Source organism: Ostrea edulis, chromosome 9 (assembly GCF_947568905.1).
Source record: "Ostrea edulis chromosome 9, xbOstEdul1.1, whole genome shotgun sequence".
In the NCBI taxonomy this organism is placed as follows: domain Eukaryota; kingdom Metazoa; phylum Mollusca; class Bivalvia; order Ostreida; family Ostreidae; genus Ostrea; species Ostrea edulis.
Window position 1 is genome coordinate 48,897,386 of NC_079172.1, and position 27,658 is coordinate 48,925,043.

Below are 27,658 nucleotides of genomic sequence, written 5' to 3' on the forward strand. Positions count from 1 at the left end.
TTAAGTTTTCTTATCTTTTCCAATAATATTATTTTTAAATTTATTGCCACAGATACTTTAAACCTTTAAATGTTTTGATTGTTTAGAGATTATATTTTTACTATTTTGAGAGGTCTCGTGATCTCAGCGTCGTGTGTTTATGATCACACGCACATAAAGCACTTTGAGCACTTTGAGGAGAGCAGCAGAGAGGAGGATTAGGAGATGCAGAGTGCAATAGTAATTAATAAAAATTTTGATTAGAGACCTTTGTTTGAATATTTAACTGTATCGAGTCCAGTACTATGACGGAATCAGAGAAAGAAAAGGAGCCCCTTTTGGGAGCAGTGAACGAAGGAGATGACGAAGAAGAAGAGGTTTTAGAAGGGTGCGGTGGAACCATGGCTTGTAATCCCTACAGACCACTGCATCGATATCTGATCCTGATTGTTATGTGTTTCCTCAGCTTTGGTAAGAAATAATAATGATCATTTATGAAAATTCGTATTATATTTTCCTTTTTATTGGCTTAATTTGACTTCGTCATGCATTCCAACTGTAAAGAGTGGGCTCCTTAGACACCTTCTTTTAACATATGTACATGTAATACTGACAATGAGATGGAACGTGATTTCTCATTCATTTCTTGGAACTTTCACAATATGTAGCGGGGAATGCAAAAATGTGCAACATACTAGATTCGAACCCTGAATCTTGTATGCTATATACCAAATGTATATCGTATACATGAGTTCTGTGGGGATCTGGGTTAGAATAGGTCCTCAGTACCCCTGGCTTGTTGTTGGAGGCAACTAAATGAGGTGGCCATTTGGATGAGACTGCAAACAACTGAGGCCCCGGGTTACAGCAGGTGTGGCATGATTTAATATCCCGCCTCCCTGCTCAGAGGCCTCGTAAGCACTGAGCATATGCTTAAATTTTGCAGCCCTTCACCGGCAATGATGACGTCTCCATATGTCATTGAGTGAAATATTCTCGAGAGGGACGTTAAGCAATATACAATCAATCATGTATACATGAGCAATTTGGTTTGTATTGGAGACAGGTAGGGGCCAGCTTCATAATTGGCAAATGATTATCAGATTCTAAACTTTCTGAATGGGTTTAAAGGGTCAATGCCACAATTTCCTTCACTAATTGTTTTGAGCATATTGTATTCATATACATAAAAAAGATATCAATAAATTCAATAATTAATGTATGAAATGGAATATTACACAAAAGACTGTGCAATTGTAAATATCCATTTGTTTGAATATCAAAAACATCCCCAAAAAATCATCATAGGGCACTGATGCATCACTTTAGTGGGTTAATCCTGAGGCTCTGAGTCAGCTGTCGCTGAAAGCACTGCTGTAGAATGAAATATTAACATTCAGATTATAAGTGCTTCATACAAGGATGCAGCATTCTTTTTTTTATAGTTAAATATTTTAGTAGCATTACTCTTCATAATGAGTAGGATACACTATGAGCAAGACAAAATACCATAAGTTATGTACAAGTACACATTTTTAATTTTGAACTCTCGCTGTTTTAAAAATTTGCTGATTAATATTGGTACAACATAAACACTGCTACTACTTTCTGCGTGCTAACTTGAACATTGCATTCACAAGGAAATAGGAATTAAATTAGTGTATTCATGATTCTGACTCTATGGACTAATTGGACTTGCATCAGGGAACCTATAAATGTACACTTGTTACCTGCTTAAATGAGCAATATGGATTAATAAGTTCTGTAACTTTTAAAGATGCCCTCACCGAAATGTTTAACTTTTGAAAATCAAATATTGGTATTTCCTGCATAGCAATTGATTCCTGACTTTATAATTATGTTCCCCAAAACTGTTCAGAAAGATATTGGTTTTCATTAGTTTCTTCTTAATATTATTATAATATTCGCCATACTTTTTTGTCCTCAAGTTTTCTTAGAAACAGTTCAAACTACACAGAGGATAAAAATGAAACCTTTTTTTAGGATGATATTCTATACTGTTATGACTCCAATAACAGTGTGTCGCTTTGCTTGATTGAGCATGCACAATTTTGTGATAGACTTCTCATAGATTTCGATGAAAAAAGTTTTGCTTAATTTATTCTCAGTGACCAATCACATTGAAAGAATGGCATAGTGTGGTCATCCAAACTCACTTTCATTGAAACCATACGACTGATCAGTGAATGAAATTTACACGCTCAATCAAACGAAGTGACACACTGTTATTGGAGATGTGAGAAACAAATGTCACTTTGCATGAACATGCATGCATGGTCATCGCATGCATTTCAAGTTTTACCTGGCAAATTAGAAACAATCTAACTGTTTTGTTATTTAATGAGATGGTTTGAAAGTTATGTCTTAGATCTATATAGTTCAAGACTCATAACTGATTAGCATGGTCAAAATTACTTACCAGTATGCAAATGCACTCAGCATGCTTAGTTTTGATTAGATAATACTTATATGTCTACAACACAGTTACACTCTTATTTTTCAATGAGTTGGTTTGAAAAGTATATTGTAACAGTAGAATACATGCACATGTACATATAGCAAGGCCAACATGCATTTTTGATTACTTTTGATTTTATAAAACTTTAACTTCCGTAGCTTGCTTTTAAAAGAAGGAAATAAAATGAACTTTGTACTGTTTTATGTGATGAAAGTGTCTGTTGAACGATTCAATTGGAAAAACTTGTACGAAAAGGTACCACTAAGTAGATGGAGGTGTTTGGGAAACATGATGTGACAGTTCCTTTACTATTAGCACTTGTTACTTTTAGTATGTATTAGATGAAATATCTATTAAACTAAACTAAGTATTAAAATATGACTGTGTCAGTACTTTGTTATACTTATGTACTAAGCATTCTTTGGTATGAGGAGAATGTGCCGTATTGTCCATTACATTACATGTATGGTGAATTTGCCAAACAATTGTACAATTATTAAGTGTTAATATAAATGTACATGAATTTTGTAATTTAGGGAAATATTTATGTCTTGTGATTAAGTTGCGAAAAAACCTAGTTTAAAAGTTAGTCTCTGTAGTTTGAATTTGTACACCGCCATTTATATGTATTTATGTATGCATATTGTAACTGATGTGATAAGATGTATGTCTTAAGCAATAAAGAGAGTAATCTGTATTCACCTGAATTGTACACAGGATCCACCATCTTTTGAGAGGAATTTCATTGTCTAATGAGTAATCTCCTACAACCTCATATGTATAGTGTACATGTCATTTACAATATTAAAGCTCAAATGACTTTTAGTCACCAGAACTTCTGTCAGTTACTCTTATTTTGAGTTGCTATATCAAAAACATTGATCAGTTCATCATGATCAACTCTACCAAGGAGACTCTTTGCCTAATGAAAAAAATGTGTGTGCCACAATAATGTCCTTTTTAAGAAACAGAATAGCTTATAACAGACCGGAGATACACAACAAATACATTTAAATACTGTAGAGTCACTTATATTTGTGGGGTGAAATTTCATATACTCTATACAGGGTTATTTTCGCCCCGTCATTTCTGCCTTTCTACACTTTCAGATGGTTTTGCTCCATTTTTTGATTTGTCCCGACACAGTTGGGTTAAAAGAGAAATAAATGAAAAAAAAGTTTAGCCCAGTCTTAAATTTGCCCAATTGGAAGGGTAAAAAGAGAAAATAAAACGGAGGTGAATATTTCTAATATACACCTGCAGTAACTATTTTTGATAAAGTTGCAGTTAAAGTTACATGTACCTTCGTACAATGTGTGAATGGTCATATTTCATATGAAGAGATATAATATGTACTATGCTTATATTATGCAATCACATTTCATTGTAATCCTGCATTTTTCACACAGTCCATAAATGTGAACTTATAGTTTACACAATAAACTGTTTTCACAAGTCAGTGTAGTTCTCTGACCAGTTCAGACATACAACACACACTTCAAAACATTCGAAATCTTACTGCCAACAGAAGCTTTGATTCAAAATGTTACATCAGGCACTAGTTTACTACTGTAATACCTCAATGGTTCAAACTAGCATGGGTGATGCATCTACATATATGTTGCACACAACCACTCTGGCACTCATAATTCTGATGCTGCATATGACTTTTTTCCTGAATAAGTGATTATAATATAGTTATGTTTTTTATTTGGGGGGGGGGGGTGTTTACAGCAGATCCATTAATGCAGTAACTGCACCTGGTTCTGTGTGATTTAGATTATTATGGACGACTTGTCTACTGATTCACATCCATACCTGTGGGGATCCGGGTTAGAATAGGTCTTCAGTACCCCTTGCTTGTCGTAAGAGGCAACTAAATGGGGCGGTCCTTTGGATGAGACGGCAAAAACCAAGGTCCCGTGTCACAGCAGGTGTGGCAAGATTAATGCTCAATGGCCATATATAAGCGCCGAGCATAGGCCTAAATTTTGCAGTCCTTCACCAGCAGTGGTGAGGTTTCCATATGAGTGAAATATTCTCGAGAGGAACGTTAAACAATATTTAATCAATCACATCCAATCATAGTTCCAGATGCTGTATCTGACCTATATTTTCGAGATGTGTGACTATGTTGTCACTTTTACAGCAGGCCTATTTCTCTGTAACTATAACTTCAAAATCCATGTCATGTCTAATTGCATTGGATGATTCTCATTATGACTTCATAAAATCTTTATTTTATGACACATTATATGATTCCACTCTGATCTATGTGATCCTTATTGTGAAACAAAGTCAGAACTGGAGACCAACACCTTAAGGTTAAAATTAAGGAAGAGTCTCACAAGTGGTATTGAATAAGGTTTGGATCTAAAGTTCATAGAAACCTGGAGAAATAAACAGCTGATCTCCAACAGTTCCACATTATGAGTAACTTTATTTGGTTGACCAATCTCAACTGTGGGGCATGCATCATTATTGAGAAAGTTCATTTGTAAGATTTCTTGCATTAAAATCAAACTAACCAAATGTGCTATGCTCTGCTTCATTAAGTTAATTATGTTGTTGAATTTTATTTTTATGTTAATTATAGGCAGCTACTTCTGCTATGACAATCCTGCTGCCCTCCAAGACACAATGATAAAAGCCCTGGACATATCAGAAAGCACTTTTATGGGATTCTATTCATGGTACTCCTGGCCAAATGTGATCCTCTGTTTCTTTGGCGGCTTCCTCATTGACCGAGTGTTTGGGGTCAGAATGGGAGCTATCATCTTCTCTTTGTTTGTCACTGCTGGACAGGTAGGGATGCATACAAGCAGAAGTCTCAAATGTTTTAAGTCTTTGTTTTAATTTTTAAGTAAAAATGATAATTTGATTGATTACTTAGTCTAGTATCAGCAGAAAAGTTAATCAGTTTATCAGAAATGCAGAATGGTAACGTGGTCTCTTATCATCCTCAGACACAGATTTTTGAAATCTGATCTTTGCCTGTTGGACATCTAAATATATTTACCAGTCTGAACATTGAAATGTATTTCACTACCATTTCAAAGGAATTTTTAGTGGATAAAAACCTTCAGACCAATAATTTTCAAAAACTCTTTTCTGATTCTAATTATCCTGTAGTGCAAGATTTTGAGTGTATTTTATATCCAAATTCAATGACACTTGCCCAGGATCCTATATTGCACAACGTTCTTGTAGATTTTAGGGGTTGAAGGTCAAAATGAAGGCTCAATGGCAGGAAAATTCTGATATAGATCTTTAATTTATGTTTCTGAAAGGCAGTTTTAAAATTCCCACAGCGATGGGATATCCGTTAATATAAGAACCTATGTGTTAATTTTGTGAAAATTCACATGAAAATACAGTATATTTTAAGTGAGCAAATAAAATTGATTAGTTTAATTGACATATCATTTTATTGACAGTTGATATTTGCTGCTGGTTCTCTCGTTAATCATGTATGGTTGATGAACCTAGGCAGATTTGTTTTTGGGTAAGTCGACATTTGTGTGTAGAGTCACCGAAATTCGGTACGAAAATGAATTACGAATTTCTATTTTTTTTTTTTATCATAGTTAAGTCTTGTGTGCTTGATGTTGTAGCATTGGAGGAGAGTCTTTGTGTGTTGCCCAAAATACCTATGCTGTGAAGTGGTTCCAAGGGAAGGAACTAAACATGGTGTTTGGTTTGCAGCTCAGCTTCTCTAGAGTGGTGAGTTGCCAGAAAAAAGGGTTTATTTACTCTGCAGGGGGTTTCTAGTTGGATTTAAGAAGGTAGTTCAGTCAGGGCTTTATGAAGTCACAAGCTATTTGTTGTGTTTTATTACATTTATTGATAATAGTAATAATATACAAATGTACATGTACTTTTTATTGGTGCAACATGAATTACCATACTTTGTTTTTCCGTGAATGTATTTATTTGTTATATAAGTGTTTAGAGGTCTTTGAGACTAGTGTAGAAAAAATATAGCAAAAGGTGTTAGGGTGGACCATTTTATTTTGCCTGTATGTCAAAAAGTGGAATTATTTTAAAAAGTTATAACTCAAATTTGCTATAATGGCGTTGGATATGTAAGAAAATTTTCATGATTTTTGAAAATTCTAGGGGAGTACTGTAAATATGAACATAATGCAGCCCATTTACCAATGGATCACTGGTTTTGGTTTCAAAGAAGACTACACTGATTTAGGAGTGGTGTTAATGATTGGTAAGAGAGTCTTGTGTTAAAGAGTCGGTTGTCATTGATATTAGTGAGATGGAAAACATATATGTAAATTCAGTTTGATAATTTTAAGAGAAAAGATATAATTTCAAATTATATTCTCAGTGTTAGTCAGGGATATTGTTGTGGACCACAAGTAGGATTCCAATAGAGATCATGAGAAATATCTGTAAGAACAAGTGACTCAGGTGAGCATTGTTGCCCAAGGTCCTCTTTCTTTTTTTCAGGGGCTATTATGTGTGTCTTTTCCTTGCTATGTGCCTTAGCCCTAAGCTTCTTTGATAAACGAGCTGACAGAATTCTGAAGAGATCCAGCGTTGCCTCAGGTAGCTACCAGTATTTGGCAGAATTAGTACCTATTAATTTGGCAATTCGAGAAAATTTAATTTTTTGTGTAAATTCATAAATTTATCTTGATGCAGAAATAAGGTTCTTGAGGAATGATTTTATTTATATTGATTAAATGGACATTAATTTCACGATCTTTCTTTTTTATCTTACCCATAAATTCAACAAGGCAAGATGACAGAAATAAATTAGTTTTATAAAATGTTAAGTGACTTACAGTAACTAGAGTTAGATGAGTTTTTATAAGGATAATGTTAAGTTTAAACACTCAAAAGAATGAGTATCGAAATGGTGAAAATTCTTCCAACAGAATATTAATGCTTAAACCTTGACCTTTGATCTTTATTAGATGAGGTCATCAGGATTACAGATGTGAAGCACTTTCCCTTGTCGTTTTGGCTCCTGTGTATTATTTGTGTTGGGTATTATGTAGCAGTCTTTCCATTCATTGGTCTAGGATTGTAAGTACTATATAACACTAGTTTCATTTCAGTATGATAGTCAAATTCAATCTACTTAGTATTAGATCACTTGATCTGTTCACTTAGTTCACAATCTATAGAAAATCCACGATTTAGTGTCATAGTAAACTATGCGAGAAGATTGAAGGATCTCTAAATTTTGAGTAGATTATATTTTAAAAAGCTTATGTTTAACACTTTATATGTGGCAGAAAATAGAAATGTAAGTAGAAACAGAGATTTTAATATGCAAGTTCTGTTAGCAAATGCATTTGCATTAATATGAACAGTTTGTAATCTTACAGCACAGTTTAATGTCTTCATCAGCTAAAACCACAAAATAATAACTGCTAAAGGTTATACCTCAAGATTATTTTCAGTTGGAGATGATGTACTCTGTAATATGGAAGTTTTAGGTTTAAAAATCAATGTACTCAGTCTCAAGCCGGTGAAGAGTATACATAATGCTTGATAATGTACTAGGTTCTTGTCCTGAGAAGCAAGTCTGTCTCTACAATCAAGACCATATCAACAAAGTTTAGGTTTCAACACATACCATCTAAAGTTTGAATCAAAAAGTGGTTTTCATTGCATAGTTGTTAGTATTTCCTTGGGAGACATCTTTATAATGTATGCTGTTCACATATTACAATTGACTTTATTTTAATGATATATTCTCCAGCACACTTATCGGTAACGTGAATGACCATTGGAACAATGGATCTGAAGAAATTCTCGATTAATTGGGGATGTTTCCTGTGTTTTGAAATTTTGAATTTTCTTTCCAGGGTCTTCTTTGAGATGAAATGGGGCATGGAGCCAAGTATAGCAAACAATGTGAACAGGTATTTGGAAGGAAAGATTTATAATTACTTCAGTATACAATTATTTCATGCCTACTCGAGGGAAACAGTCAAAACTATTGTCCTGGGGAAGTGGTGATGACCCAGAAAACTGTTGTCAGAGGTGGTAGGCAGGACAACAGTTTCCGTGAGTCTTCATCACTACCGAGGGGCAATAATTTTGACTATTTCCCTAGTAGGCATAAAATAATTGTTTTGTTGCCTAATCTGCTAATCAGGCAATAATTTGTCGCATGACCAGGAAATACTCCTGCTCATTTTGTGTACCTTTCTCTGCTGGAAGTTGGAAAACAGATGAAAATACGTAATATGAATTTATATAGTAGATTAGGCAATAATGATCTTTGTCTTTGGAACTGTTATGTAGTGGGGGATTATTCCTGACAGTGGGTGAAGGTTTTACAGGAGCAGCATGACTCCATCTGTCTGTCCTTTCATCCACAATACTTTTGGAACCTAATAATCTGTTACTACAACAGTTTTAATACAATTGTATTCATAATGTGTGCGGTGATTATACACGCGATGAAATTATACGCACCTTCTATTTTGTATAAATTTAAAACTTTTCTGAATGCAGTCATTCTGTGACTGTACAGGACAGCTTCATTGTGTAATCTGATTGTACAGGACAGCTAGTTTGTGTAATCTGATTGTACAGGACAGCTAGTTTGTGTAATCTGATTGTACAGGACAGCTACATGTAGTTTGTGTAATCTGACTGTACATGACAGCTAGTTTGTGTAATCTGATTGTACAGGACAGCTAGTTTGTGTAATCTGATTGTACAGGACAGCTAGTTTGTGTAACCTGACTGTACAGGACAGCTAGTTTGTGTAATCTGACTGTACAGGACAGCTTCATTGTGTAATCTGATTGTACAGGACAGCTTCATTGTGTAATCTGATTGTACAGGACAGCTAGTTTGTGTAATCTGATTGTACAGGACAGCTAGTTTGTGTAATCTGACTGTACAGGACAGCTAGTTTGTGTAATCTGATTGTACAGGACAGCTAGTTTGTGTAATCTGACTGTACAGGACAGCTTCATTGTGTAATCTGACTGTACAGGACAGCTAGTTTGTGTAATCTGATTGTACAGGACAGCTTCATTGTGTAATCTGATTGTACAGGACAGCTAGTTTGTGTAAGGGCTGTTCCAGAAATGATCAAATGGGGGGGTCGGGCAGCAAACGATATTTTTTTGTGTGGGTGGTCGTATTTTTTCATATTTTAATTGGTCCGTGGTTGGACTGTTAAAAAAATATTTATTTTGGGTAGTGGGTAGTTTCTATTGTTTTATTTTGTGCCACGTGGGTGTTGAGTTTTCAGAATATTTTTATTGTCGCTCTTGTCGTGTTGGTTACAAAACGTCGGAGGGAAAATTGAAAACATGCTTTCGAAATGCTGCTTTCGAAATCGGAAATCGGAAGTAACATAGAACTATTCGAGTTGTCGCTCTTTGCAGCGCATAACTTCCCATTACGGCACTCTTCAAATTAGAGGCGCGTTTAGTAGGGTCCCTTTGGACGTGATGGCGGCGAACTCTGTTCTGTAGATTATTAGTTTACAGTGCATCGATTTTGGGAATATTTTGAAACCAATAGGTACTCCGTTTTCTAATAAAAATAGGCAAACCTTAGTTGATTTATACGAGGGTACCGATGCGTTATATTTATAAGTTGGTGTGATGGTGATATAGAGGCCTCCAGGCGCGGGCTCCATTAGAAGACGAACGATTCGTGGAAAAACATATCCATACCCATTTAATGATAATAGCATCGTTTGGACTCCCAATCTTTCCAACATTCCCGCCATAGATGCCTTTGATTGTTGATGTGACATCGTGTCTTCAGAACTACTGTGATACAATGTCGCACAGGCATTACCGTGTCATTGACTAGAATGTTTGTCCCGAAAACCTCGCGAAATTTGTACCGTTTTCATTTTTAAAAATATTTTTGTGGTGGGTCTGGTTAGTTTTTTTTATTATTAGATGGGTCATTGTAAAATGAGTTTATTAATTTGATGGGTCATGGGGTAATTTTTTATTTTTTTTTATGGGTGCTTGGTATATACAAAAGGTGCCTCCCGACCCCCCCATGTATTTATTTCTGGAATAGTCCTAATCTGATTATACAGGACAGCTAGTTTGTGTAATCTGATTGTACAGGACAGCTAGTTTGTGTAATCTGATTGTACAGGACAGCTAGTTTGTGTAATCTGACTGTACAGGACAGCTAGTTTGTGTAATCTGATTGTACAGGACAGCTAGTTTGTGTAATCTGACTCTACAGGACAGCTAGTTTGTGTAATCTGATTGTACAGGACAGCTTCATTGTGTAATCTGATTGTACAGGACAGCTTCATTGTGTAATCTGATTGTACAGGACAGCTAGTTTGTGTAATCTGATTATACAGGACAGCTAGTTTGTGTAATCTGACTGTACAGGACAGCTAGTTTGTGTAATCTGACTGTACAGGACAGCTAGTTTGTGTAATCTGATTGTACAGGACAGCTTCATTGTGTAATCTGATTATACAGGACAGCTAGTTTGTGTAATCTGATTATACAGGACAGCTAGTTTGTGTAATCTGATTGTACAGGACAGCTAGTTTGTGTAATCTGACTGTACAGGACAACTTCATTGTGTAATCTGACTGTACAGGACAGCTAGTTTGTGTAATCTGATTATACAGGACAGCTAGTTTGTGTAATCTGATTATACAGGACAGCTAGTTTGTGTAATCTGATTGTACAGGACAGCTAGTTTGTGTAATCTGATAGCTATTCTTTAAAACAGTTTATTTGTTAACCACATGCATTAAATACTTTATTGTCTGTGTTTCAGTTTGGTGTATATTATATCAGCAGTTGCCTCCCCTGTGTTTGGTTTCTTGATTGATCGGTCGGGGAGGAATATTTTCTGGATTATACTGGGGACTATCGGCACTATAGGATGTCATGCTCTACTGGCCTTCACATTTCTCAATCCATATGTTGCCATGGTAAGGAGGTGAACTAGGTTTATTCCAGTCGATTTACAGTTAAATTTTACACTAATTGTAGCAGAAAATATATTTTAAGGTAACTTCACCCTCATGGAACTTATCAAAATTAATGGTTCAAAGTAGAAAATTTGTATTGATTTCCACTTATATACAGTAGGTTAATTTAATCAATAACCAAAGAAAATATATATGTTGCCAAATTTCTAAAGATGTCAGATTTACAAAAACAATACCAACATCAGAAAAATCGCTCATTTTTATTAAATAGCATGATAAAAATACATAAAAACTGGTTAGAATGACAAAATTTTAATTTCAACAGTTTCAAAAAACTACTGCTTTATAAATATATATAAATTGATTGTGGACATCAAGGAAATCCTTGAATAATAAACATACAATAGAGAAATACCGGCATAGGAGTTATTGCCCTTGACAGCATTTTTGTAATATAGATACAGTGGATCCTCGTTAATCCTGACACTTTGGTTCCCAGCAAAATCGTCCGGATAAATGAAGCGTCCAGATAACTGAATCACATATTTTTTATCTTTACATAACTAACCAAAATGCTTACTTTATTGATGCGTAGTGAATTAAACACATTCTATCATTGGATTAAACCATTTGCATTAGTAAATAAATCATGATAATGTTAACATTTACATGTACATGCATTTCAATGCGCTAAAATTGAAATATACATGTGCGGTGTATTTGCCTATGTTTACATTGTACATGTACATTTATATTAGCACTACAAATGAATATACAAAACTGTGTACCGTATGCACTAAAACAAATAATGAAGCACTATTTGTAACTATAAATAAATAAATCATTAGTAACTAACATAATCATTTACACTTCAAACATTTCATCACACTTTTATTTCTTAAAGAGGCCGGCCATTTCCATCTGTCACGATTCACGGGTTCGGCAGTCTGTCTAAACAATATTCATCGTCCACAGTTGATTTAAGAATTTCGTGTTTGTCATGTCGGTTGACAACATTCTTCAACCAAAATTCCATCTGCCAGAGTTTATATTTCTTATTCTATAATTACCCAAGCCAATATTGGGAGAACAAAATCATTTAAGCTCGTAATATTAAGACCTACTACTGCTTTGATCTAGCCATGCGCACCTATTATTTTCATGATGCGATAATAATTGAACAAAACTCGGGTGAAACCAACAGTATGGGTACATACAAAATTTAATTGTCAATTTCCTTAAAATGGTAATTTTCTCACTTCTACCGAGAGTTTAAAAAATTGAAAGCAATAAAACTCTACAACATCATAACAATAAACAATTGTACACAGGTACATTCTACATGCGTGACATTCTAAACACTAAAAACTAACTACATATACATGTGCATGAACATGCATGTATATTTCACGCCAATCAGCAGTATAAAATCCAGAATCTAGAAGCATAATCTACACTCTTTAAATTTGAATAAGCCGATATCAATTTACAAATCTGTACAACTGATATGTGTAGCAGTTCAACAACAAAAAATATCATTACTGCATGATGTTTAATTTATTTTAAAATACTATTAGGGTATTGATCAAGACTATAAAATAATATGCTACAGATTTATTTACAAGATTCAACACTACACGCAATACAGATCTTATGTGCAAAAATTTGCAATACAATGTCTCGATCGGCACTTGCTATCTAACCGACATATCATCACACACCACCTAATTAAAGGGATGTGTTGATGGGGTACAGGTAATTGCTTCAATTAGACAGTTTGACTTGTTTTCTTTATAATTTACGCCTTGCTAAAATTGTCCGACACAGACCTTCCCTCAAAAAAATGACCGTCCGGATTAACGGTACAATTTTCAATGCATTTTAACGTTTTGTAGTAAAAAAAATGACTGTCCGGAACGCGAATTTCCGGATTAATGATGCAAAATAACGTATTTTAATTGCATTCCCTAGAAAAATCATCCGGAAGGTGAAGCGTTCGGATAAATGGTGTCCGGATTACCGAGGCTCCACTGTAATTGATTATTCATAGAGGAAATATATACTTTTTCAATATCAAATTGTTTACAAGATGTTTTATAATACCCAATGAATAAAATTCCTCCTGAAGTTATATTTCTATCATGCAAAATTTTAATGAAATAAAGATTTTGCAAAAAACCTTTCATGTCACACGAGGGTGGAATTACTTTAATTAGGTCTAGATCTACAGAGTACATAGGGGAAAATCTACCATTAAAAATCAGACAAAGAAAAATGTGACTTGTGATGTTTGAATATCATACAGGATTTTACAACTTTCAAGGGGCATAATTGTAGGCTGAATTTCTGATAACCACATTTATTTATTTATATTTCTAATGTTTTTGCCTCTGATATCTTTATAAATTGTAATGACAGTCATTTCCTCAAGAATGTACTAATATTTTAACATAGATCTGGGAATTCCAAGAGAAATGAAATTAGAATGTACATGTAAATGTAAAACTTGGATTTTAATTTGAAATACATAAGGCTATGAACTGTGACATTTCCTGCCAGCATACTTCGTAAAGTACTATTATGAAATTTATTTCTTACATATTTCATATATGATCAAAAGCAAAAAGAATTTGATGGGAAAAATCATATCACAGCTTCATTCAAACATTCTCTTGGTACATGTACATAAAAGTTAAAAACCTATTGGCTATATCGTTCACTATTCAAAATTGAAGCAATTTAGTAAAACTAATTTTTGATTTTGGGGGGGGGGGGGGGGGGGTGATTTGTATCTTTTTATTTTTATGTCCCAAAACTTTTTGTAGTATTGATATAAAGTTGTTTAATACAGACACTTTAGCTTTGTGTCTTTGAATTTTGCTGACTAGTTTATCACAAGTCAAACAAATATACAAAGTTTTGTCAATGAATATTTTTCTATTTTACCTAGCTTCAACTTTCTTTAGAATTTCTCAGGCAGGTACTAGTATCAGAAAGTTATATAACAAATTGGCAGGCCCTTGTTTAGTGCTCAAACTTTGATGACAAAAGTTACATCACTTTTAATGTGAGAGATGCATTCACTTCCAGTCACACTTCTGTTGAACATGTGTATGCAAATCAAATTAGGAGAGTGAACATATAATGTAATTATATTTGTGGGATAAAATTTCTGTTGTTTCAATCTTGATGTAGATAATCACATTTTCAAGGGACTTCGTTTCATGGTTCAATAGTTTTTTTGTTTTTTTTTAATTCAGAATCTTTATTATGTTCAGTTTATTTTGTTCGCAGAGGATCTAAATTCATGGGTAGGTCCATACAACAAAAACATAGAAAATTGGGTCACCTAAAAAATAAATGATTTTAAAGTATAATGGGTGGCACACATTTTCTAGTTTGAAATTTTCATATTTCCCCAAGGCATGTCCAATAAAATGTGTCACAGGACAAAGTAAAATAATGAGCAATGTGTTATTGCAATAGTAACACACTGCTTTTAAAATTTTTGTCTAACAATTCATGTGAAACTTTTCTTAAAGTTTAGAATGGATTTAAAGAGTTATTTCCCTTTTCATACTAGTGAACTTGCCAACATGTAATTATAAGAGGATGATCATTTAAAACATATTTTATATACTCCAGGAACAAGAGCATGATTATCCCCCTTTGTTTTGTGTGTGTTTTTTCAAATTGTTTTGCAATTACATTTAGTTTGAGGTCATTGCTAATCTTTGCTGTATTGAGTGGTCTATATTTCTTATGAATGGTCAAATTGCAGTTTAACATCAGCTACATGCACCAAACTGATACAAGATCAACCCCCCCCCCCCCCTCCCCCCCATAAATATATATATTAGGATCTCTGTATACACTTTTGAGGGTTTTTCCAAAGTTTGTTTGATGCCTGTAGTTTTAGTCACACTAGGAAGAGATTGTTGATTCAGAGTAACGGATAAACTCATCTCCATATACTATGTGTTCATGATTTACCCGAAGTGCATATGGTAATGTTTTTTGTGTTGCTTGCAAAGCATAGTGATGCATGAGGATTATATTGTCGTTAGTCACACAAGAAGTTTGTAACTTTGAGAGGAAAAACTAATATTTAATGTGCATTCCGTGTGTGAAAGTCCTTTAGTATAGACCATGATGAATGATGCTTTTGTGGGCAATACATGTGTTCCTTGTGACACTCTAGTTAGTCCCCCTGAGGAGAGAGCTCTAGTGAGCATTCTTAATCTGTCTGGTTACTTTTCACTTTTTTCCAAAAGAACCTCACCACCAGTTTTAACCAAACTTGCCACAAAACATCCTTTGGTAAAGGGAAATCTAGATTGTTTATGCCTTCTTTCAAAGGGAGATGATTGTGGAATAGTGAAATTAGAATGAGGTATTTATTTTGCTTTACCTCTATGAAATCAGAGAGAACTTATGTTAGGCATCCAACTTTGGAGTCTTGTTTAAAGTGTTTAGACTCAGTTTAACTCCCAAGCTGCTGTAGGTCCTAACCGGATGAAAGGTGAAGATAACGAACAGCGATCAATTTACAACTTCTATAAAGGTAAATATAACAAACAGCGATCAATCTCATAACTCCTATCAGCAATACAAAATAGAGAGTTGGGCAAACACTGAACCCTGGATATACCAGAGATGGGATCAGGTGCCTAGGATCAAACTTGTATGGAAGTTACAGTTAGGGATTTACTCAGCCATTCTATCTTCAGATGTTAAATTTGGTCTGTAGGATTTGGGTTTGATTCTCGGTCCCTGCATCATGTCAAACTGAAGATGTAAAACATAGGTAGTGACTGTTCCCTTACAAAGCGCTGGGCATTAGGAGTGAAAGTCACCGGGCTTTTGGATATACAATATGTAGCTTAGTAAATGGAGGTCCTGTGTTACGGCAGTCATCGTCAATTTAAAGAACTGTCATTGCTATGGTTGTAAGCGCCAAGCATATATATGTCAAAATATATAGCACTTAACCTAAATCTGGGGCCTCTTTACATGAGTGCAAAATTCTTAAAGGGAATGTAAAACAACAAACAAATCAAGAACAATTGAAAGTTTACATATAGGAATATGTAGGCAATTCTTCAAAAGTCTTCTTGTTGTGTGGATTCAACTGTATTCACACCATGACTTCTGGGATCTTGATGAGGTCCCATGAGGGGTTCAGACTTCTGGAATCTTGATGAGGTCCCATGAGGGATTCAAAGTTTACATAATAGGGAAACACATAGGAAACTTTTTTTTAAAAATATCTTTTCAAAAAACCCAACAGTACAATATGTCAAATAAATATGGAATCAAACACTTAAAATTTAGATTCAAGTTTGTTGTGCATTTAATTATAGAATTGGTTTTAGGCTAGACCATAAGAAAAACTTATTGTTTTACATATAGAAAAATTCTTTGAAATTTTCTTCTTTAGAACCATAAAAATGCAATTGTTACATTTCAGATGCAAGCATCCTTTAATGTGTAGTATACTTTCAGCTTGTTCACACCATGGCCTCCTTGGTCAGAGAAGGGCCATAATATATGAATATAATTATCTATTTATTTGTTATTTGCTGCCTGTTTATGCTGATTTAATGGTTGCAAACTGACTTTTATCGGCGAAGAAGTTGTGGAGCTTGTAAAACAGAAGTTTGTGACCTTGAGATCAGCATTTACAGCTGTAAAGAGCAAATGAGAAGATGGTTATTCCCATTCTAATGCAACTCGTTGCATTTTGATTGATGTGTATATCTCATTTCTTTTTTTTTCAATGAATAATGTCGCAGAATCTTTACCTTGAACTTTGACTTTGTGTTTTTGCTTCTTTTCTCTATGAATTTACAATTGAAAGCTTTGTGTCTCATCAATGCTCATTTAATGTCCTCAAACCTCAGTGCATTAGCTAATCAAAATGCTCATCACAAAGCGGTTGCATTAGAAAGGGATTTAACATGTTTTATAATGGGAAATGTGTCTGTTGAGGTAAGTGATTGATTGGCCCATGGGCCTCTGTTTTATATAGTATGCTTTCCTTTTTAATGTATATTTTTCCAATCTGATCAGTCAAATATCACTTAATAAAACACAATGTTGCCTTCAATATTAATGCCATGTTGAACATAATATAGAGTATTTATATGATTTGTTACATCTTGACAAATTATTGCATTTTTTGTTTTAGCATTTAATAATGGCTGTTGTCATTTTCAGTCGTGTATGGGCCTAGCCTATTCTATTCTTGCCAGTGCATTGTGGCCATTAGCTTCACATATGGTACTAAACAGCCAGTTGGGAACTGCTTATGGCATGTAAGTAAATCGGTGCAATGCTGGAACAGAGCTCAGAATCTCATTTGTAGCCTGAAGTCAAATGTTTAGTACTCGATCGGATCACACACTCGTCCTTTTCCGTAACCGGTAAGAAGACTCGGTCGTGGATCGGTGCAAGAATTGCATCAAATCGATGCATTTCTTCGCCGGAAGCGCGCCTGTGGATAAGGTAAAAGGCCAGAACCGAATCCCTGTATAATGTGTTATTTATATTTTTGCCACAGATTCAGTTTTGGTATCATTAACGTCTTATTCAATCTAATACATAAACATATAAGTGGAAAATGATAGTGGTAGAATACCTTAGATATGTATGATATCTTAAATGCATTTGAAAGTTTGTGTTTCATATTGTAACATATGACTGTGACGTCATAGTTGCATTAGTGTGCACATGGCAACAGACTCTGATGGCATCGATCCACATACGAGTTTCATTTGCGGTTATGGAAATAGCCGAGTAGTTACAATTGGTTTAGTACTGTGATATCAACATGCATTATATATATATATATATATATATATATATATATATATATATAATCCAAATAGAAAGAGTTGATATCACACAGTCAAAATAATTCAATAAAAAAAGCAGGGAAATATACAGTTCCAAAATATATTTTGGAACTGTATATTTTCCTGCTTTTTTTTATTGAATTATATATATATATATATATATATATATGTTTCTAGGTTTTTCTGTACCAATAAATCTGACTATAAGAAAAAGGAAATGCACCCCTAAAAGAATCAACTTCAGTGTGAAATGCATTGCATATTTATAAAACCATTGTCAATTATACAAGACACTCTCACCAACAACTTCTAGGATGTCCCTATGCCCCACCATGTCACCAACAACTTAAAGGATATCCCTATGCCCCACCATGCAAATGGCAGAGGCATGTAGTATTTGTCATGTCTATCTTCTGTCCAACACTTACCCTGCTTTCAAATATAACCTCGATCTCACATTTTTGGACTTTTGTTTCTGACTATCCTATCAAAGATTTCTTAATCAAACTTCATTTACAGATGCATTTTGGTGAGAGCATGTCCATGTTTTTAATACTCCATCATGTAAATGGCCATGGAAATCAGGACACAATAGTGTTACTAATATTCATTTTATGGCCATGTCTTCCATCTTGCGTCCGTCCCATTTTGAATTTAGCTCAAATGTGAGTTAACTGCAGAAAATTCCATCATCAGACATCAGATACTTCTTTGTGAGCACCCTGTGTGGGTGTTTTGTTTTGTAGCATGCAGGCTATCAGAACTTGGTCTATCTGACTATTTGTTTTGTAGCATGCAGGCTATCAGAACTTGGTCTATCTGACTGTTTTGTAGCATGCAGGCTATCAGAACTTGGTCTATCTGACTATTTGTTTTGTAGCATGCAGGCTATCAGAACCTGGTCTATCTGACTATTTGTTTTGTAGCATGCAGGCTATACAGAACTTGGGTCTGGGTGTGGTTGCTGTTGTGGCTGGTGCCATTGTAGACTCCAGTGGCTACCTCATCCTGGAAGTCTTCTTCTTAGCATGTCTTTGTGGTATGTTATAGTAATATGTCTAACAGTTCTCTAGCTTTTTTTTCATTTGTTAACTTGCATTAAAACAGATAAAAATGATAAAGAATGAAGCATTAGCCACTGAATAATTATATAAATGAGAGAAAGATGACATGCATTATTCAGTTGTTTATTGTTACCTTTTTCAGTGGCCCTTATAGCTGCTGTGGTATTATATCTAGTGGATGCATCTAGAGGTAAAATAATTCATGTTTGTGTGGCTAGTGTATGTCCCCAGGCAATGTGCATAAGGGAATTTAGCACAATATAGAAGAATGCTTGTGTGTATGCGTGTGTGTGTGTATTGGTTTAGGTCGGTCTCAATGTAGGTCCACAACTTTAATCTTGGTCATACCTTTTGAACTTTACAAGATAGAGACGACCTCATACTTTGTGAATTAAAGGTCAAGATCAAAGCTGTGGCTGATAAAGGTCAAGGTCATTTAATGTAGAATTGGACAGATTTGAATGTGAACACACTCAGGGGTATAGTGTTCCAGAAACATATCTTGTTTGGAAATATGGATTCAATATCAAATAAAAATCATTTGAAAATGTCACATTGAAGTTGAAGGAGGTGTAGCACTTACCCATGTGTACATTCCTGCATCTTGAAATATATTGTGGACATCATATAAAGACCACTATTTCAGATTTCTTTCTCATACTTGTCTAAGACAGAGACAGTGTATAGAATTCATTCAGGTCAAAAGGTCATAGCCCTAGGTTATGAGCAGTAATCCTATGAATTAAGTAATGCAACAAACAGCATCATGCAGTACTATTTCTAATTTCATTTATATGCTAATAACTACTACTATCAGAGATTACAGGTGGAGAGAGGAGGATACATGTCTATTTATAGATAAAAGTCTCTAGATCAAGGTCATTATAACAGCACAGTAATTCAGTAAAACAATATTTTATGGATACCATATAAAGAGAGCATATCACACTCTTTACAGAGATAGTATTGATGGAATGCTTACAGTCAAATCTGTCATCAAGGTCATCATGGTCACCACTATTAACTGGTCATTTTGTCTCATGCAGTCATTTTATTCCCTCCCGATTAATTAGTCATCTATGTAACACTGTCAATAGTCATAAAATTTCATACCAACCCACCATTTTCCCTGTGCATAGCAGCCATTTCGAATTGTCACATGACTTACTTGCGAGGTTTATCTTCCAATTACAGCCAGATGGTTTCCGAATGTGCTGTTACTAACGTAAACAAATGATTGAGGGTGGTGAGATCTTTGGAATATAATAGGTCAAATTAGTTAAATTTCAAATGGCTGCATGAACAGATAAAGTACTGAACATAGCATATTATAATGAGTTGTTTTTACACGGTAAAACCAAGGATGTTCATTTCAAATAAAATGGCAGAAAAGGACAAAAGGAAAGCACTAAATCTGAAAGAGTGTGATGTAGAAAACAATGCACTTGCTAACCAAAGACATAAATGGCACAAAATGGGAAACAAGGATATAAATGATTTGACTTGATGGTTGTTTATTATGTAGCATTCTATATGCATTTATGTGCATGTAAGTATTGGAAAACAGAGAACATCTAACTTTCATTTGATGTAGTATTGTTAATCATAGAAAGTGCAAGTTTCATTTGATGTAGTATTGTAAATCATAGAAAGTGTAAGTTTCATTTGATGTAGAATTGTAAATCATAGAAAGTGTAAGTTTCATTTGATGTTGAATTGTAAATCATAGAAAGTGTAAGTTTCATTTGATGTCGAATTGTAATCAAAGGATCACAGGACGTCCAAATTTCATTTGATAAAGTGGACCTCTATTAAGTGGTCACCTCTCTATAAAGGTCACTTTTACTGAATTCCAGGGGTGACTGTATAATACAGGTTTGACTGTATAAAATATGACAAAATATACGAGTTCCTCTTCATTTTTAATAGTAAAATTAAAAGACATTACCTGTTTTATAGAGCTTTTGTTGGGAAAGAAGTTTTCCTTCATAAGTGTTTACTTTTTTAGCAGGTGGTCATGGTAGCTCGGTGGTAGAGTGTTTGGAAGGTCATGAGTTTAAGCTCCGCTCATGTTATGACTGTATGAAACCCAAGACATAAACATAGGTAGTGATTGCTCCTTCATCAAACACTCAGCAATTAGAAGTGAGAATCACAGGTCTTTCAGAGATGACCTTAAAAATGGAGTTCCTACATGTCTGTGTCACAGCAGGCATTTGCATATTAAAGAACCCTCTCTGCTACAGCTTTGATTGCTAAGCATACATCTAAATTTGTGAATTCTCAAAAGGATGAAAACATACAAACATAAAGCTTTTTTGCAGTAAGACTGAAAATAATACATGTATTTCCATTTACAGGTGGAATGCTGAATATGTCTGCAAAAGAAAGAAAGAGATTGGCTGCACTGAAGGCTGAGAAAGATGAAGAGTAAGTTTGGTGCGAGAGAGTGTGATTATATCTAAAGTATAAAAGCTATAAATAGCGATAGAATGTTATTATATTTAAGGTTTGAAAATTATGAATAGCGATAGAATGTGATTATATTTAATGTATAAAAGCTATAAATAGCGATAGAATGTGATTATATTTAAGGTATAAAAGCTATAAGTAGCGATAGAATGTTATTATATATAAGGTATAAAAACTATAAATAGCGATAGAATGTGATTATATTTAAGGTATAAAAGCTGTAAGTAGTGATAGAATGTGATTATATTTAAAGGGACTGATTCACGATTTTACCCAAAATTTTGTTTTTCACTTTTAATGATCAAAATCTACTGTCTAATGTGTTTGAAAGATTTCACATGAAAATTAAGGTTATACATCATCACAGAGGCTCATTTTAGAGAGTTTAATCTTTGTTTTGTAAACAAAGATTGCGGTATGCTATTGTTTACGAAATTTTCAAAAGAAATGGATATCGATCTAAGTATTATTATATTTTTCATATTTCAAGCATTTTTGGGGTGAACTGTGTCATCTAAAAGTTAAAATTTGTGACTATGCAAAATTAAGATGCATTATATTACAAAATCAATATTTCACTTGTTTGTTTACATAAAAAGACTCGAGTCTTTGTTTACATAACACATATTTAAGGCTGAAATATTGCTTTCATTCTTGCATTCAGAAGGTCAAAATTTTTGGCTGTTAACATTAAATGAGTTATATTTCTAATGTTTAACATTAAAAATGAAAAATAATTTTATCAAAAATCGTGAACCAGTCAGTCCCTTTAAGGTATAAAAGCTATAAATAGCGATAGAGTGTGATTATATTTAAGGTATAAAAGCTATAAATAGCAATAGAATGTGATTATATATAAAAACTATAAATGATTATTATGATAATATTCTTCAACCCTAGATACATTCAAGAAATTCAAGAAGTGCTTTTAATGTAGTTCCACCCTCCTGTGACGTCATAAGATTTAGCAAAGTCAATGATTTATTAAGATTTATGCATGACACAAACATAAATTTTGTTGGAGTCTTTTTCAATAGTTATTGTAAAAAATCTTGTTAACCATAAAACATTTCAAAAGTCTAAGTTATATATGAATAATCATTTATATGTTTGAAAATATTGAATCCAAGGGCAATAACTCTGTTTTCGTAGAATCTTTTATATGTCCATTATGTGATAGATTTCCTTAATTTTTCAAAAACATTTTGTATTTTTTTTTTCAAAGAAACAGTTTCATGAAATTGTTATGAATACTACTATATCATTTTAAACCAGTTTTTATGCATTTTGATAATGCTGTGTAAGGAAAATAGCAATTTTCTGACATTGATAACAGGCCTAGGTGTATATGTCATAATTGATAAAAGTTTTATTAATACTGCAGCATACTTATTTTATCATTTTTATTTGTTTCTAAGATGTATTATTTGAAAAATCAACAATCAAATATAAGATTGAACCTATAATTCTAGAAGGGTGGAATTACCTTAAGTTGTTGAAATTCTTTCAAGTCTTGTCTCATGACCACCAGAATTTTCTAGTTCAATTCATAGACTTTACAACCACCTGATAATCGTGGTTAAGTCAAATCAAAGGCCTTACATTTACCAAAATTTTCAGTTCAGCCCTAGGCCTCATTGTCAGAAATGATTAATTTAGTAAGACCACATGCCTCTCATGCAGCAGTATTTCTCATTTCAAGTCTCAGGCTTCAATGTCACCAGAAATCTTTAGTTCAGGCCTCAGAATTTACTGCTACCACAATCCTCTGTAATATTCCCAAGCTTCACTCCACCAGATAATCTTGTTTATTCAAATTCCAAGCCAAAATTCCTTAGTCCAAGACACTACCTAAGTGGAAATTTTATAGATCAAGAATTGTTCACAAAACTTTATATTTATGAGTTTGGTGTTGTGGACTCTGTGGTTGTTGACTTTATGTTTGAGATTAGAGTTGTGGACTTTATGAATTTGAGTTTTATGTCATGGACTTTATGTTTGTGAGATTGGTGTTTGGACTTTATATTTTGAGATCAGTGTCACATTGGATTTTGTAAACAAGGTCAATGTTGTAGATTTTATATTTGTGATATCAATTTTGTGGACTTTATATTTGAGATTGGTGTAGTGGACTTTTTGTGTTTGTGAGATTGGTATTGTGGACTTCATTTTTGTGAGATTGGTATTGTGGACTTTATATTTGTGAGGTCAATTTTGTGGACTTTATATTTGAGATTGGTGTTGTGGACTTTTTGTGTTTGTGAGATTGGTATTGTGGACTTTGTGTTTGTGAGATTGATGTTGTGGTGTGGACTTTATTTTGTGAGTTGGTATTGTGGACTTTATTTTGTGAGATTGGCGTTGTGGACTTTGTGTTTGTGAGATTGGTGTTGTGGACTTTTTGTGTTTGTGAGATTGGTGTTGTGGACTTTATTTTGTGAGATTGGTATTGTGGACTTTATTTTTGTGAGATTGGTATTGTGGACTTTATATTTGAGATTGGTGTTGTGGACTTTTTGTGTTTGTGAGATTGGTATTGTGGACTTTGTGTTTGTGAGATTGATGTTGTGGTGTGGACTTTATTTTGTGAGTTGGTATTGTGGACTTTATTTTGTGAGATTGGCATTGTGGACTTTGTGTTTGTGAGATTGGTGTTGTGGACTTTTTGTGTTTGTGAGATTGGTATTGTGGACTTTATTTTTGTGAGATTGGTATTGTGGACTTTATATTTGAGATTGGTGCTGTGGACTTTTTGTGTTGTTGAGATTGGTGTTGTGGACTTTACTTTTGTGAGATCAATTTTGTGGACTTTATATTTGAGATTGGTGTTGTGGACTTTGTGTTTGTGAGATTGGTATTGTTTATTTTGTGAGATTGGTATTGTTTATTTTGTGAGATTGGTATTGTGGACTTTGTGTTTGTGAGATTGGTATTGTGGACTTGTGTGTTTGTGAAATTGGTATTGTGGACTTTGTATTTGTGAGATTGGTATTGTGGACTTGTGTGTTTGTGAGATTGGTATTGTGGACTTTATTTTGTGAGATTGGTGTTGTGGACTTTTTGTGTTTGAGAGATTGGTATTGTGGACTTTATTTTTGTGAGATTGGTATTGTGGACTTTATATTTGAGATTGGTGTTGTAGACTTTTTGTGTTTTTGAGATTGGTATTGTGGACTTTATTTTTGTGAGATCAATTTTGTGGACTTTATATTTGAGATTGGTGATGTGGACTTTATTTTGTGAGATTGGTATTGTTTATTTTGTGAGATTGGTATTGTGGACTTTATTTTGCGAGTTGGTATTGTGGACTTTATTTTGTGAGATTGGTATTGTTTATTTTGTGAGATTGGTATTGTGGACTTTGTGTTTATGAGATTGGTATTGTGGACTTTATTTTGTGAAATTGGTATTGTTTATTTTGTGAGATTGGTATTGTGGACTTTGTGTTTATGAGATTGGTATTGTGGACTTTATTTTGTGAAATTGGTATTGTGGACTTTATTTTTTGAGATTGGTGTTGTGGACTTTGTGTTTGTGAGATTGGTGTTGTGGACTTTTTGTGTTTGTGAGATTGGTATTGTGGACTTTATTTTTGTGAGATCAATTTTGTGGACTTTATATTTGAGATTGGTGATGTGGACTTTATTTTGTGAGATTGGTATTGTTTATTTTGTGAGATTGGTATTGTGGACTTTATTTTGTGAGATTGGTATTGTTTATTTTGTGAGATTGGTGTTGTGGACTTTTTGTGTTTGTGAGATTGGTGTTGTGGACTTTGTGTTTGTGAGATTGGTGTTGTGGACTTTGTGTTTATGAGATTGGTATTGTGGACTTTATTTTGTGAAATTGGTATTGTGGACTTTTATTTTGTGAAATTGGTTTTGTGGACTTTATTTTTTGAGATTGGTGTTGTGGACTTTGTGTTTGTGAGATTGGTGTTGTGGACTTTTTGTGTTTGTGAGATTGGTATTGTGGACTTTATTTTGTGTGTTGGTATTGTTGATTTTGTGAGGTTGATATCATGGACTCTATGTCTGAGGTTAGTATCATGGACTCTATGTCTGAGGTTGATATCATGGACTTTATGTTTGAGGTACATGTAGGTGTCATGTGCTCTTTTGTGAAATCCGTATTGTGGACTTTATATTTGTGAGGTGTTGACAATATATTAGCATGAAGTGACATTGTGTTAGAACTGACATTCTACTAATAAAGCTAGGGGAAAGAAAATTTAGTAAACACTAAAATTTCACAACCTCTTTAGCCACCAGAATTACAGGAAAATGAATAAAATGCATATATAGGGAGGAATATCTGTATTTCAGATACTGTAATTTCCATAATGTCAAATCAAAGTTCAGAGATTAAAAATATATTTTCTTAATTTTTAAGGAAAAAACTTCTGGATTGAATATGATGCAGTGTGGAAGTGTTGTAGAATACCAGTGGGTTAACTCTGAGATTGGTGACTGCAGGATGGGATTGGAAAAACAGGATGTTTTCATCAGTGACCTCATAAAATACAAAATTTAACCTAAAGAAACTGTGATTTAACTGAAATTTTACAATTGCATTTTTTTGCGATTCTTTGTGCATTTCAATGTCATAAAAGTGCAATGATAAGATACGACTGGGTAGAGTTGAGATTTATCATCAATTCAGAAGGATTTTAAATCCTAACATGGGTATTCTAATATCATAATATGAATATGTACGTGACAAACACATGATAAAAAAAAAACTCGGTGAATCAAGGGACTAAAATATCATGGATCTGACATTTGAGTTCTGCTTTGTTCAATTATTTTCCATCTTGTGTTTTTGAATGGGCAGCCACTTGTTTTATTCACCAATAAATGTGTGATATAATGACCAGTGTTTGTGAAATTAACTTGTCACTTTCAAAATGTTTGGTTTACTCCTATGTACACAAAAACACGTTGTCACAGGAGTGTACATTGCTTCTCTTTAGGTTGTTTTAACTAGACACATTTTCTATACATTTCTATAGTATCAATAGACTTATATTTAGAAATTTCACAGAATTTCTCTATCCCACACTCTATTTGCCTAGTATACAATAATACTCTTCATTCATGTGAAATACTGGATAGGTAAAGACTTATTGTACTGGAATAAATTAGACTTGTCAACTTGATTTTATACATCTCTGGAATTCATTTTGTGCCCAGTGCAAGTGATATTTATATATATATATATTTTTTTATATTAGAACTGTTATGAATAAAGTTTAAAGTGTTCTGATTTGTTGTTTTTGAAAATATATATATTACCATTCATAAAATATATATATTACCATCCATAAAATATATTACCGTTCATAATAAATGTATATTACCAACCATAAAATATATATATTACCATCAATATATATATATATGTATATATATATATATGTATATTTATATTACCAACCATAATATATATATATTAGCATCCATAAAATATATTATCAACCATACTGTATAATAAAATATATATATTACCATCAATAATATATATATATATATTACCAACCATAATATATATTATCATCCATAAAATATATCAACCATTATATATATATATATATATATTACCATCCATACAATATATATATTACCAACCATTAAATACATATATTACCATCCATAAAATGTATATATATTGCCATCCACAATATATGTATATTACCAACCATGATATATATATATATATATATATATATATATTACCAACCATAAAATATATATATTACCATCCATACAATATATATATATTACCAACCATTAACTATATATATTACCATCCATAAAATGTATATATATTGCCATCCACAATATATGTATATTACCAACCATGATATATATATATATATTACCAACCATAT

General features: G+C 33.4%; 1 protein-coding gene across 4 annotated transcripts; it reads left to right on the forward strand.

Moving 5' to 3' along the window:
• The first annotated feature begins 96 nt into the window (after positions 1-96).
• On the forward strand, positions 97-27,029 carry LOC125657862 (major facilitator superfamily domain-containing protein 1-like). Of its 4 annotated transcripts, XM_048888716.2 has the most exons (14): positions 97-450; positions 5,055-5,263; positions 5,896-5,963; positions 6,073-6,181; positions 6,578-6,680; positions 6,923-7,021; positions 7,393-7,504; positions 8,293-8,349; positions 11,219-11,375; positions 17,595-17,692; positions 19,159-19,271; positions 19,439-19,486; positions 21,657-21,726; positions 26,161-27,029. In XM_048888716.2, exons 1-14 carry the CDS (start codon positions 285-287, stop codon positions 26,177-26,179), a joined length of 1,428 nt encoding a protein of 475 aa, XP_048744673.1. In that variant the 5' UTR covers positions 97-284; the 3' UTR covers positions 26,180-27,029. The 4 variants fall into 4 exon arrangements, 3 of the variants coding, with proteins under 3 accessions (XP_048744673.1, XP_056005449.1, XP_056005450.1); XR_008798626.1 differs by lacking the exon at positions 19,159-19,271 and having other exon boundaries at positions 26,161-26,192; XM_056149474.1 differs by lacking the exons at positions 19,159-19,271; positions 26,161-27,029 and having other exon boundaries at positions 21,657-21,727.
• Positions 27,030-27,658: the final 629 nt, after the last annotated feature.